At 38.3% G+C, this 14638-nt stretch overlaps 1 protein-coding gene and 1 pseudogene across 3 annotated transcripts in view; one reads left to right on the top strand and one right to left on the bottom strand.

Annotated features, from left to right (window-relative positions):
* LOC115510167 (transient receptor potential cation channel subfamily C member 4 associated protein) overlaps positions 1-14638 on the bottom strand; it is a 70010-nt gene that overhangs the window by 31901 nt on the left and 23471 nt on the right. For all 3 annotated transcript variants that reach the window (XM_030309727.1, XM_030309728.1, XM_030309729.1), the window contains 3 exons: positions 12288-12343; positions 9526-9654; positions 3531-3738 (listed from right to left, as the gene is read on the bottom strand). In XM_030309727.1, coding sequence (XP_030165587.1) covers positions 3531-3738; positions 9526-9654; positions 12288-12343 — 393 coding nt within the window. The remainder of the gene's footprint in view (positions 1-3530; positions 3739-9525; positions 9655-12287; positions 12344-14638) is intronic.
* LOC115510170 lies at positions 13737-13946 on the top strand (annotated as a pseudogene).

Here is a 14638-nt window from a genome sequence, read left to right as displayed (position 1 = left end):
TAAAATGTCAAACTGGTTGACAACGGAAACACAATTTCTGAATTTCTGCAAAAGCAGACCTTTTCTCTCATATTTGTTAAAACATCAGTATTTTGAAATATTCCCGCAAACCTTTCTCCTCAGCTTAGGCCCTGCTTTCCAGCTGAGAGGATTCTGAATTCTCTCCTAGCTCCTGTGTTGCAGAAATCAGCCCTTGTTAGCTCAGTGTGACCTATAAATTGATAATTATCTGGCCTGTGGCTTCATCTACATCTCTGACTAAAATCTTGATTTTTTTTTCCCCCAGATGAAACCATCTGTTCCCACATGAACGGATAGAAGAACAACTGGTAGTTCTGAGAAATCCAAAGAGGACTCTAACATTTTTATTATCTGAGCTCCAGAAAGACAGTATAAATCACTATTTTGCTGGGTAAGAAAACAGCCACAATTTATTAAAAACAAAACAAAAACACATCAGCTTTATATGCGGTTATGGACTGAATTGGGTCCCCTTCCAAATTCATATGTTGAAGCCCAAATCCATAATATAGCTGTATTTGGAGACCGGGCCTTTAGGGAGGTAATTAAATGGGGTCATGAGAGTGGGGCCCTAATCCAATAGGACAGATGTCCTTATATAAGAGGAAGAGACATCAGAGATCTCTTTCTCTCTTTGTACATACACAGAGGAAAGACAACATTAGGACACAGTGAGAAGGTAGCCGTCTGCAAACCAGAAACCAATGCTGAGGGCACCTTGATCTTGAACCTCTAGCCTCCAGAACTGTGAGAAAATGAACTTCTGTTCTTTAAGCCACCCAGTCTACGGTATGTTATTATGGCAGCCCGAGATGACTGTTACACACACCTTTATTTAAAAATATCCGGTACCGGAGTTCAATTAAAGCATGACAATATTGAGAACTAAGATCTTTCTCATTGCACTTGTGATTTAATTATGTTCACCTTGGCCTTCCCAGGGCATGTGACTGGAGAAAAATGTGTGTGGGGGCAGGAGGCAGGGAAAGAGGAACTGTATGGTCAGAGAGCTGGGAAAGGACCCTGTACAACATTATGTGCTAAAATACAACTTTTAATAAAGCTTCAACCCAAAAGCTACAAGCAGACATCACATGTAGAGTATCTCATGGGTTAGCCACACAGGTATACAAGTGAACCTAGACATTTTATAAAGACTTCCTTTAAAAAAAAAATTTTTTTTTAATGTTTATTCTTGAGACAGAGAGCATGAACAGGGGAGGGGCAGAGAGAGAGAGAGAGAGAGGGAGACACAGATCCTGAAACAGGCTCCAGGCTCTGAGCTGTCAGCACAGAGCCCAACGTGGGGCTTGAACCCACGAACTGTGAGATCATGACCTGAGCTGAAGTCGGACGCTTAACCAACTGAGACGCCCAGGCACCCCAAGACTTCCTTTTTTTAATGCCTCATATAAAGGAAACTAGGTTTGGGGTTAACTCTCAGTTAATTAAAAAATCAACTGACTAAAATACCTTGTCCTCCAAGAATGATGGGCAGTGCTAGTTTCACTTAAGGTAGCTTATAGACAGGTGGGTGAAGGTAACTGACAATAACAGGATAAAAATGATCTGTAGAACAGATTCCTTAAATGTAAAACTAAAAGATGAAAGTTACTTAGTGCCTCAGCACACACAAGTATCTAATACAGAACCTTTATGACCCTCAGTTTCCTAAGCTGTGCAATGAATGGGGCTGCTTGGAGAAGTAAATAAAATCACTGTTCGGTTATGCAGTTAGCTCAATGTTTGCTACACAGCAGGAGTTTAACAAATGTGAACTTTTGTCAGTATATATGTATGTGTGTTTAAATCAGCTTTAAGGTATAATTTAGTTATAATAGAACTCATGTTTTTAAGAATGAGTATTTTATGATTTGCTAAAATGAGTACTCCTTAAAAGTCCTAAGAAAGGAGAAGGGAGGGGAATAAAAGCCTACACAGACCAGGGTAGGCCTTGGATCTATGGACTCAGGAAGAAAAACAAGCCTAGAGGGGGAACCACCAACCTGGGGTCCATAGGGTTCATATACTTCTGTTTTTATTATGACTAAAACATGTATAATTATATTCCCTAACAACCTAGAAATACAGTCATGACTATGTGGTGTTCATAACTAAAACTAGAATGCTAACAGAGTTAATGAAGGACTCATATTTAGTACTTAGAAGGGAGATTGCTATGTAGCACTTAGCAATTCTGCAGAGCTAGGCCTGGGAACCCACACATCCAGTCAACTGGACTTCAGAAACAAAGTACTGTTTTCAAAGCATCCTCAGGGCTACTGTGGGATGATCATGGCTTTCTACTACTGTTTTTTTTTTTTTTAATGTTTATTTATTTTTTAGAGAGAGACAGACAGAGTATGAGTGCGGGAAGGGCAGAGAGAGAGGGAGACACAGAATCTGAAGCAGGCTCCAGGCTCTGAGCTGTCAGCACAGAGCCCGATGTGGGACTCAAACCCACAAACCATGAGATCATGACTGAGCCGAAGTCGGACACTTAACCAACTGAGCCACCCAGGCACCCTCTCTACTACTGCTTTTTAATTGGTTATTCGGTTAACACTAAGGCAGACTGATTTTTCAGTCTGTTAGTGTTCAAGAACTAGCTTTTAAGACACATAAATAATTTAGTTCAAATATGGATCATCTATACTCTTATAACCAAAACAGATATATGCCCAATTTCTCCAAATCTGCTTAGACCAGGATAGAAACAGAAAAAAGTTCTCTTGCTAACAAAAAGCAACAGGTGGGGAAATCATTAGCATATTCATGTGGTTCTAAAATCAAATAATACATAAAATAATACATTCAGAAGTCCTACTTCCACTGCTGTCATCTACCTTGTTTCCAGCCACCCCCAACAGGTAACCATTTTTAGTTTCTTGTGTGTGCTTTCAGTTTATGCATACTGTATATGAGCAAACAAATACATCTGATCTTATTCTCCCCATCTCTGCTTTACTACAAAAAGTATCATACTATACACATAGCTCTGCATTTTCCTCTTTAACAGTAATACATCTTGGAGATGTTATCCTGTATTAGTACATACTAAATCTTCTTCATTCTTTTTTCTTAAAAGCTATACAATTTTCCATTATATAAATGTTCTGGAAATTTAGTTTCTTATCAATAAAACATTTAAGTTGTTCTGGTCTTTTGTTATTACAATGTTGCAATGAATGACCTTGAATATACGTCATTGCCTATATACCTACAAGATAAAGGCCCAGATGAGGCTTAGTGGATCAAAAGGTATGTGTATTTGTAATTCTGATAAACAATGGATCTTACTTTTTTGATGTTCTGAATCCATTAAAAAATCTAATAAAGGTTACAAACTTGGCCCCTATAATAATGAACACATACAAAATTCACATACTCTAAGTGGACCCTATGAGCCCTCACATGGATCAATCTCTGGAGATATTGAAAGAGCAGATAATTTACAAAGGGGTCTCAGAGCCATAATTTCAAAACTCCGAAAACTTTGAGAGATTTACCTTGGTTGATTTCAGCTGCGGAAGGTCCTAAGCTCAAGCTCTTCTTCTGCTGAGCATTTTTGGCAAGTAGTGTATGCTTGTCATCATTCCCTGTATCCATCTCTGAAATGGTGACAGCCAGAATCCGGCAGAAATTAGCAAGCTGCTGCTGATCAAAATTGGATACTAAAGAACTCAGATTGGGGACTTCATCTAGTCGGATCATTTCCTACAGGAAACACAAATAAAACAATCCCCATGCTCAGTTCATATGACACTGGATGTGCCCCTTGTTTGCATTCCCCAAAGAATGGGGCTTGGCAGCTAGACCACTTACTTAGGTTAAATCCCAGCTCTGCAAACTGCAGCTGTGCAAACACAGGTAAATTATGGAACCTCTCTAAGTCTCTGTGTGCTCAACTGTCAAATGGGACTAACATACCTTATAGGATTGGTCTGAGGATTAAACCCTTTGAAAACCATTGTTCTTATTCTTTGTTCATGTGGCTCATTTTGTCTATTTAGAAAAGCAAAGCAAAGCAAATGCCTACCGCTCAAGTTTTATCATTCATAAATTGCCATTCTTGCTACAGATGTTTTCTTTTTAAGAAATAAGAAATAAAATATTCCTAACCAGTTGTGTTCCCATATCTCCTGCCAGAGGGAACCTTTATTTTGAACTGTTTATTATTCCCACACATGTTCTTATACTTATATTTCCATAAAAATATATGGTATTAAAGTGAAGGAAACCACCAACAAAAGAAACAGCAACCTACTGTTGAAGATATTTGTAAATGATGTATCTGATGAGGGGTTAATATCCAAAAAATAAAGAACTTACACAATGCAACATAAGAAATGATCTGATTAAAAAAATGGGCAGAGAATCTAAATAGACATTTTTCCAAAGAAGACATACAGAAGGTCAACAGACACATGAAAAGATTTCAGGAGGGAAATGAAAATCAAAACCACAATGAGATATCACCTCATATCTGTCAGAATGGCTAATATTAAAAAGGCAGGAAATAACAAGTGTTAGAGAGGATGTGGAAAAAAAGGAGGATGGTACACTGTTGGTAGGAATGTAAACTGGTACAGCCATTACGGAAAACAGTATGGAGTTTCCTCAAAAAAAAAAAAAAAAAAAAAAAAATCAAAAACAGAAATATCAATGATCCAGTAATTTCACCACTGGATATTTACCCAAAGAAAACAAAAACAGTAATTTGAAAAAAATATATGCACCCCTATAGTTATTGAAGCATTATTTACAATAGTCAAGATAGAGAAGCAACCCAAGTGTTCATCAACAGATGAATGGATAAAGAAGACATGGTATACATGGACAATGGAGTATTATTCAGCCATAAAGAAGGATGAGATCTTGCCATTTACAACAACACGGAGAGACCAAAAGGATATAATGCTAAGTGAAATAAGTCAGAGAAAGACAAATACCATTTGATTTCACTTGTATAGGAGTCTACAAAACAAAACAAATGAATAAACAAAACAGAAAAAGACTCATAAATACAGAGAACAAACTGGTGGTTGCCAGGAGAGGCGATTATTGGGGGGGGGATGGGCAAAATAAGTCAAGGGGATTAAGAGGTACAAACTTCCAGGTATAAAAGAAATAAGTTGTAGGGATGAAAAGTACAGCATGGGGAATATAGTCAATAATATTACAGTAACACTGTATGGTGACAGATGGTGACTATACACAGTGGCGAGTATAGCTTAATGTATAAAATCACTGAATCACTAGGTTGTATACCTGAAACTAGTATTATATTGCATGTCAACTATACTTCAATAAAAAATAAATCAAAAAATTTAAAAACATTGTTTTGTTTTTAAAACCAACAATGTATTGTTTTGCATGTACAGTGTGAATTATATATGACACCTTACTGTTAGTTAACACTGGGATTTTTTTTTTTTAATTTATGCCACTTCTGACAACAGAAAGTTAGTACTTTTTCAACTTTTATTTATTTTTAAGTAGGCTCTGGCCCAATATGGGGCTTGAACTCACAATCCCAAGATCAAGAGTCGCATGCTCTACTGATTGGGCCAGCCAGGTGCCTCTCAACACTAGGATTAAATTACACAGATACAAGTAGCTCTAATTCATTCATTTTTTCACTCTTTTACTCCAGTGTATTTAACCAGTGTGTGTGTGTGTCCGTACACACACACACACACACTCATACTATACACATAGCTCTGCATTTTCCTCTTTAACAGTAATACATCTTGGAGATGTTATCCTGTATTAGTACATACCAAATCTTCTATATACACATATATGTGTGTGTGTGTGTGTGTGTGTGTGTGTGTTTAGGTAGGCTATAATTTTTCACTATTAAACAATGCTGCCATGAATATTCCTATAGGTGTCTCCTTGTGTGCTTGCACAAGTAACCAATTATCTAGAGTAAGTAATAGCAGGCATTCTTGTCTTTTTGACTTTAACAGGAGTATTTCCAAAGTTTCAACATTAAGTTTTATGTTTGCTGTAAGTTAACTGATATCCTGTATCAAGTTAAGGAATTTTCCTTCTATTCCTAACTTCTATCATAAATGAATACTGAATTTTATGAAATGCTTGGTTATTTTAGTTTTTCTTTTTTTTATTCTTCTCTACAATCTGCAAATGTTGCATGTTGTATGAGCTTCTCTTCTTCTGAAACATCCTTATATTCCTCAGAAAATACCTACTGCCCTTCATCTCACTGATTCACTTCCACTGAACTGGATATTTCTCAATCACTGCACATATCCTATGATCTTGTAATTATCTATTTTCCACATAAACTTACGCTGCCTTGAGGCTGTCCAGAGCCTCAACACATAAGACTTGGTGGTGAGGGTCTCAGTAAATGTGTACTGAACAGGTGAATGACTCCTAGAAGCCCTCATGAGTTCCACTCTTACTTCTGGGAATGAAGGCCTGGAGTTCGCTGTGGAGGAGCTACCTGGGGGCAGCCTCTTCCACCTTTGCCTTCTCCTTCCCCAGTACACAACAAATGGGAGCCATTGTTATTATTGGTAACTGTAACTTTCAGCCCTGTTCCTCTAGCTCTGTGATGGGTCATAAACTAGGTCCTACCACCCTCCAAGCCCACTTCCTTGTGTTATATTTTAATTTTAAAATTTAATACATACAACATATGTTACGAAGCATAATCAAGTGAATAGCTGTGTGTGCCTTTCCTATCACATCTTCCTGCTTCTCTGCCAGAGGTAACCACAAACCTGAATTTTATTTTTGCTTTGCTGTTAAGATAAAAAAAAAGCTTTGTGTATGAGTTGAGTTTGCTTATTTCAGAGCTTTATAAAAATGATACACTACATACAGTCTTCTGTAACTGACTTCTATCAGTACTTTCTATGAGTTAGCTATGTTGTTGCCTATATCAACAATTTATTCACTTCCACTACTTTATAATATTCCATTGTGTGGATTGAGAAAATTTATCCATTCTACTGCTGATGGATCACAGACTTGGTTTCAGTTTTTTGACCCTGAAACAATGCTATAAACATTCTTATGTGTTTCTTTTTTTTTTTTTTAATTTTTTTTTCCACGTTTATTTATTTTTGGGACAGAGAGAGACAGAGCATGAACAGGGGAGGGGTCTTATGTGTTTCTTGATGCACATGTACAGAAGTATTTCTGGCTTCCAAACCATTCTGATAATGTCCAAGAATAAGAAAAAGTTTCCATCACAACCCAATAAAACATACATAGGTGAATGTATAAATACGTGACAAAAACTTAAATAATAACCCTTACATGATACACTTTAATCTTTTCTATTTAGCTGACAGACCCAGTGGATTGATTTCACAATCTCTTGGCTTTGATGTAGTGTTTTCATTTCTAAGAATTACTGGTCTGTCTGGGATGGAGTTTATCCACAAGCATGCCTGGGAATAGGTTACAGGTGACCCAGGCACAAGAATGATGCCTCGGCCCTCAGGGTAGTGCTTCCCTAGGTGCTAGATCACGAGGTATGCACATGTTCAACTAGAAAAGAAGATAAATATATTCTGCAGGAACAAAAAGATATCAGCAGTATATAAGTATTTCCAATGATATACATTCTCACCAACATTTGTGCTCTCATGGTGGCCTTAATTTGCATTTCCCTCATTATTAATGAAGCATCTTCTTTTATTTATAGATTCTCTTCTGTGAAATGCTTGCTTACATCACTGCCTCCCCCCGCCCCCTTTTTTAACTAGGTTGTCTTTTTCTTGCTGATTTGTAAGAATTCTTGATAAATTCTGAATACCAATTTGTTAGTTACATGGGTTACATATATCTTTTCCCAGTCTGTGGCTTGGGTTCCCACTTTCTTTACGGTGCCTATCCCCCTTTCAGACTGCACCAAGGTAACAATGTCTAGCAGAACTCATCCCTATTTTTAGCAACACACAAAAATATGAGTGTGACAGGGCATGACAGGCAAGCAGGAAAAGTTACGAAGGAGCAATCCTAGACTCCCATGCTGAAACTGCGAAGGAGTCTAGTGTTTCCACCCTTGAAGCCCCCTTTCACACACTGGCTGGAGCATACAATTATTGGAGAAATGACAAAGACTTTTTATCAAAGAACACAAAGGGTCTGGGACCTGCACACATCTCCAGTGTGTTCCTACAGACAATGGGCCACTTGTGCATCTTCTGCCTGCACGATGACAAGCAAGGCCTGGGGAAAATGCAGCAGAAAGACAGAAACGAAAGCTAGGGTAACCGCAATGCACGTGGGTAGCCTTTTCTCTGCAAGAGCAACTCTAAGAGGCAATTCCTGCCTCCTCAGTAGTAAGAGGAAGAAATCTTCCCACTGCAACCAACATGGAGGCATGGAATAAGGACTAGGGAAGTAAGCTCCATGTCTTCACAAGCATTACACAAATATCTAATACGCTGACTATCTAACAGGTATCTAACAGATGGTGTGTTTTTTGGGTTCTAAGTTTTTTATGATATTTTTTAATTTAGTGTTTCATTTTCATCACAGCTCCTCTTTTAAAAAAATTTTTTTAAGTAGGCTCTACATCCAACATGGGGCTTATACTCACGACCCAGAGATCAAGAGTTGTATGTTCCACCAACTGAGCCAGTCAGGTGCCCCTTTGTGTGTTTTTAAAAAAAAAAAAAATTTAAAAAAAAATGTTAATGTTTATTTGAGAGACAGAGAGAGAGAATGAACATGAGTGGGGGAGGGGCAGAGAGCGAGAGAGACAGAATCTGAAGCAGGCTCTAGGCTCTGAGCTTGTCAGCACGACAGCTCACTAACTGTGAGATCATGACCTGAGCTGAATCAGACGCTTAACCAACCAACCCAGGCGCCCCTGTGTGTGGGATTTCTTTCTTTCTTTTTTTTTTTTTTAAGTATATTCAGGATCTTTTGAATGTCCATCTTATGACCAAGTGGCAGGCTTTCAGTGCTCACATTTGTGTCTCCTATGTTGGTATCAAATTTTAACTGTTTAAGACTAATGAGATTAAACAGAAGTGAACTTAGTAAGTCTAAGCCAAACATCACCATCCAGGGAAACATATCCTGATGAATGAAGGTTTCACAGCATTCAAATATAGAAAAGTGGTAGGAAAATGGAGTTATCCCATAGCATACAGCAGTGTAAGTATGCCAAAAAGATCCTGCATCATAATAATTAGCAAAGGGCAATTTGATTTCAGCAAAGTAACATTAGCCATCACATTAAAGGCAATCTGAACTTTTGAATTTTATCATTAGTTTGATTTCAATTTATATACTGACTTAGGTTTTACTGTCACTTAAAACCCATTAGAAGAAGAAATATAACCTACTTTTGTACCTAAATATATTTAAGTAAAAAAAAAAAAAAAGTTAACATGAGGAATATGGATGAATTTTTCTTTTAAAAGAGCTCTGTACATCAGTCTTGAGAATCCAATTATCGAAGACACCCTCTACCATCTGGTCATCCACCTGCTGGAGAACATAGCTCACCTTTTTAACACCCAAAATATCTTCAATGAGGGTTGCTGTTTGTAAGAATGTTTTCTTACTCGTCATCAACGTAAACAGGAAGATCACAAAGTCATTCTTTTCTGCCAAACGCTTTGTAACTCCTTCCGTCTATCACAAGGGAGAAGGAGAGAAAAGGCAGGATAGGTTATAATCTTAAAACCTGAAAAGCAAGGTACCCCCTTCTGGAAACTGGAAAAGCAACTTTAAGCTCCCTGAGGAATTCTTGGCAGAGGACTTAAATCCCTATAACCATATACAAAACGTGTGCAAATGCTTTTTGAGAGGATGGGTTTCTCCATGGTAGGTTCACCATATGTTCTGACCTAATACCTGCCTAGTAACTCAATGAGGAGCTACACACTAGCACCCAGTAGCCCAAGTTTTATTTGGCCAGCAGTACATTTTAAGGAGTGAATGTCAATGTCTTCAGGCATGACGTCCTTACTCCAGATTAGCCAAAATCTGCACCGTCCCCACCCCAAAACAGGCACCTCCAGACATTTCTTCATTTCTGCCTAATCCCTGGAATTAAGCCAGATCAACTGAGTTGGACCATATCATACTATGTTCTTCACATTTTTGTTTCCTCCTTTCCTTTTTTTTTTTTTTTTAAACTGAACTGTGTTTTGCTGGAGTATCACCGATTAACATTAGGTGTCATTAACAAAAGCCTCATAAAACTAATGACCACATGGAAGTTGCCCAAGAGGGGGTCATCATACATACATCATCTTTTAAAATAAGGACAAGTTCTTACTGACCTCAGTTGCAAGAATAGTTGTATGTTAGCTGAACAATTAGTTTCCTTTTATCTTCTAGGTCTGTCTGTGCCTCTCTGTCCACTAGCTACATGTGGCTACTGAGCACTTGAAACATGGTGCTCCAAGTGTAAAACACACACTGAGTTTTGAAAGCTTAGTACGAAAAAAGAAATATCTTATTAATAATTACTTACAATTGTTTACATGTTGGAATAATCTTAGTCTTTTTTTTTTTTTTTTTTTTTAGAGAGAGCACGCAAGCAGGGAAAAGGGGCAGAGGGAGATGGGAGGAGACAGGGAGAAAGAAGGAGAAGGAGAAGGAGAGAGAGACAGAGAGAGAGAGAGAGAGAGAGAGAGAGAGAGAATATGAATCTCAAACAACTCTACACTCATCATTGAGCCCGAAATGGGGCTCGATCCCTTGACCCCAGGATTATGACCTGAGCTGAAATCAAGAATCAGATGCTCAACTGACTGAGACACCCAGGCGCCCTGACATATTGGAATAATCTTGATATACTATGCTAAATAAAATATATTATTAAAATTAACTTCACGATTTCTTCCTACTTCTTTTCTTTCTAAAAAAATGTGGCGGGGCGCCTGGGTGGCTCAGTCGGTTAAGTGTCCGACTTCAGCTCAGGTCACGATCTCGCGGTCCGTGAGTTCGAGCCCCGCGTCGGGCTCTGGGCTGATGGCTCGGAGCCTGGAGCCTGCTTCCGATTCTGTGTCTCCCTCTCTCTCTGCCCCTCCCCCTTTCATGCTCTGTCTCTCTCTGTCCCAAAAATAAATAAACGTAAAAAAAAATTAAAAAAAAAAAAAATGTGGCTATAAGGAAATTTAAAATAATCTAAGTGGTTCACGCTATATTTCTGTTGCATGGCACAGTTACAGATGCTGAACTGCATAAGTGTTGAAACTTATTTCTCTATTTGTGTTGGTTGATAAGAAGCTTAAACCCAAATTTATGTCCCATCCACAACACCAATGATTTTATAGTCAGCCCAATTCCTGGATACATGTTACACCCTCACCGTGTTCCACCCTTTTCCTTACCTACTTCTAAATTTATGATTTATGATCTTGGGAGATTTTATACAAGATGCCTGAAACCTCTTTTGGAATGAGGCAAGAAATGAAATGTAATTAAATGCTCTGTTGTATCTTCATAGCACACAGATTTCACTTCTACAGGGGCATTGGTTTCATTTCTGCCATGTATTATGCTGCTTACAGTTTACCACAGAAGTTCCTAAAAGATGGATACTGCGTTTTACAAAAACTACCACATGTATGTTACTTTACAAGGTGCTTTCACATCTATCATCCCACTTAGTCCTCATAACAAGCCTACAATGTTGGTAAGATTACTGACTGCACTCTCCTGATAAGAAACTAAAAGCTCAGGGAGGTAAATTAATAAGCACTGAACCATGAGCCAGAACTCCAAATCATGATCTAGCACTAAGTGCTAGGCTTTTTCCTTTCTACCAAAATGCTTCTTTTATCCACCTTTCTTTCTTGCTCAGGGTCGACCAAACAGAGTGTCCTGCTCAATATATTGGTGAGGCTTCTGGTTCCTGTTTTGTTTTCTAACAAGGAAAATGAAGAAACAGAAATAAAGGGATTAAAAGGAATCTTAAAAGGAATACATTCTCCCAGTGCATGTATCCACTTGGTAAGTGATTGTTCAGTCTCTGCTTGGACAGAGTCTGTCTCTGGAGAGATTGTTTAGTCTCTCCAGGGCTAAAGGAGATCACCACCTGCTGCAGTAGCCCTGGCTCTTAACACTTTCTACGAAATTCTGCCTCCCGTAATTCCCACCTGTTGGTCCTGGTTCTCAGGCCCATGTAAGTCAGTCCAATTGCCCCATGTCTGAGGATAGCTCTCATGTCCACCCCCCGCACTCGAACTTTCCCTTCTCAAGCACTGCAGATGCGGTGGGGAGATAAATGGGGCCCCACGGGCAGGCATACTTACACAGACACAGGTATTATACAGGATGCTCAAACAGTCCTTGGACATTTCATCACTTACTGAAAGTGAAAGGGAAATAACTGGTTATTTTCCTCATTGAAAAGATATTGTAACAGAATTAAACTTTTTGAACACAAGAACTGGTCCTCACAATCTCCTCCAAGATGATTACTTTCCTTTTAGCACACCTCTTTCCGGTCCTTGCTTACCAAAGATTTTCATGATACTCATCAGAAACTACAAGCCAATTAGTATATGGATTTTTGGTTGATAGTAGCCCTTTTTTTCCTATGCTCCATAGCCTTCATGTTTTCAATCTGTGGTGTCATCACTTAATAGCCATGTTCTCTCTGTAGTTTGCTTAGAGTATATCCAGGGTTTTGGATGGGGGGGAGGGATTTTTGTTATTTAAATAGACTAAAAATAAGCAATTTAATATATGTGTGTAACCTTTTTATGCTTGTGTTGCATCGGTTCCTCAAGATACATTTCCGAAAGCAGACCTGCCAGAATCCCAAGTATGAGCTTCCTGACTGAGCGTTACAAGTCTTCATTGAAAGTTCTACTAGCAGCAAACAAAGGTTATCATTTTTACTAAAGACTATAAGTGTGTTTTTGTTTTTTTGTTATTTCTGTTGGGGAAATGGCTTTTATTGCCTGACCTACTAACTCTAACAAAGAACTAGCTACTTCTCTGTGAGTAGGAACAGGGGAATACCATAAAAAGGAAACAATTGTCATGACCCCAAAGCCTGGAGAGAATAAAACTAAGTATGAACTATCAACGAAGTGTTTTCTTTGGCATTAAATTTTTTAAAACTGTTTCCATTCATTCCTATGCTGCCACAAACTCTAAAATGCTAGGTCTCCCTCTGAGATGTCAATGCGTGGCCCTGACAAGCTAGCTTGACCAGAAGAGTTATCTGATACAATCTTGAGACAGTGCAGATGTCTCATATACCTCATCACTACCTTTTAACCTGTTGGGGCTTTTTGGTTTATCTCATGACTTCAGAGCAGGCTGGAATACCAGATCAGTGTATCTCAATATTTCTAGACCTTTCATTTTCAAAAGGAACTGGAATTCACTCATTCATCAAATATTTATTCGGCACCTACTCTAGAGCAGATAAAGAATACACAGTGTTTAGTGGGGAAAAAAAAATCCTAGCCCTAATGGAACTTATAAATCTAGTACAAGAGAGAATGAGTACCCCAAAAAGTAACTACAAGATGCCACTTATTATCAGTGCATAGAGAACCCAAAGAACCAATTTAGATAGAGTACAAAGCTGAGACATCAAAGATGAATATGAGTCTTCTTAACCACTGCTGCACGCACTAACAAGGCCTTATGTAGTCTGGTTTGTTCCAGTTAAGGGGGGAATTTTTTTTTTTTTTATTTAAAAAAAGATACTTTTCCTTTTGCCTTGTCACATCAGAGAGAGCAAGATGGGTCAGCAGCAGCTCTACTGGAGCCATCTGAGGAAGTCTGAGCAGGGTTCTCGTTCTTGACGCATCTGCTCAAACCACCACGGTCTGATCAGGAAACACGGCCTCAGTATGTGCCACAGTGTTTCTGTCAGTAGGCGAAGGATATAGGGTTCATTAAGTTGGATTAAGTGAACTTCCTTGAGTGGGTCATCCAAGATACCTACCTTACCCACAGATATCTAGGATACCTACCTTAATGTTCATTGTACATAAAATAAAAGTAATTCAATTAAAAACATGTGTATATGAGGTTTGCAGAAAAGCATTCATCAAATGTTAAAAGTGATCTCTGGCACATATGTATGTATTTATTTTTGTGATTGTTGGCTTTTAATGCCAAAGAAAAGTGCTCTTACTTTTTTCTCCTTATTAAATACTGAATACCTAAAAATAATACTTGTAACATGCAGAAGTTATAAAAAGGAATAAAAGAATAATACCCATAAGACCCATCACCCAGCTTAAGAAATAAGCTACCAAAACCCTTTGACTTTTTAACCCTTACCATTTCTGGTAATGACTGAACTTTTTACGAAGAGCACATATCACCTTTATAACAACAACAACAACGATATAAAACAAATGATCCTACCAGGTTATTCTTTATTCCCTCAATTAACTAGACAGGAGAAATAAGAGTTTTCAGAGAAAACCTAAAAGTTGGGCCTAGAGACTATCAGAATCTACTAAGATGCAATTCTTTTAGCCCAGTGGTTTTCACACTTTTTCGTTTAAAGCCCCAGATCTATATTTCTACTGAGTATAAAACTGATAAAGAGAGCTGCCTAGTTGGGGGAGGAGAGCACATGCTGCCACTGAATAATAGAAGGCAGACCCTCACTCTTTGAGTTAGGAGGTGA

The sequence above is a fragment of the Lynx canadensis genome, chromosome A3 (genome assembly GCF_007474595.2).
Source record: "Lynx canadensis isolate LIC74 chromosome A3, mLynCan4.pri.v2, whole genome shotgun sequence".
Lineage (NCBI taxonomy): Eukaryota > Metazoa > Chordata > Mammalia > Carnivora > Felidae > Lynx > Lynx canadensis.
The sequence above is the reverse complement of the archived record's forward strand: the minus strand, read 5'-3'. Positions and strand labels throughout refer to the sequence as shown.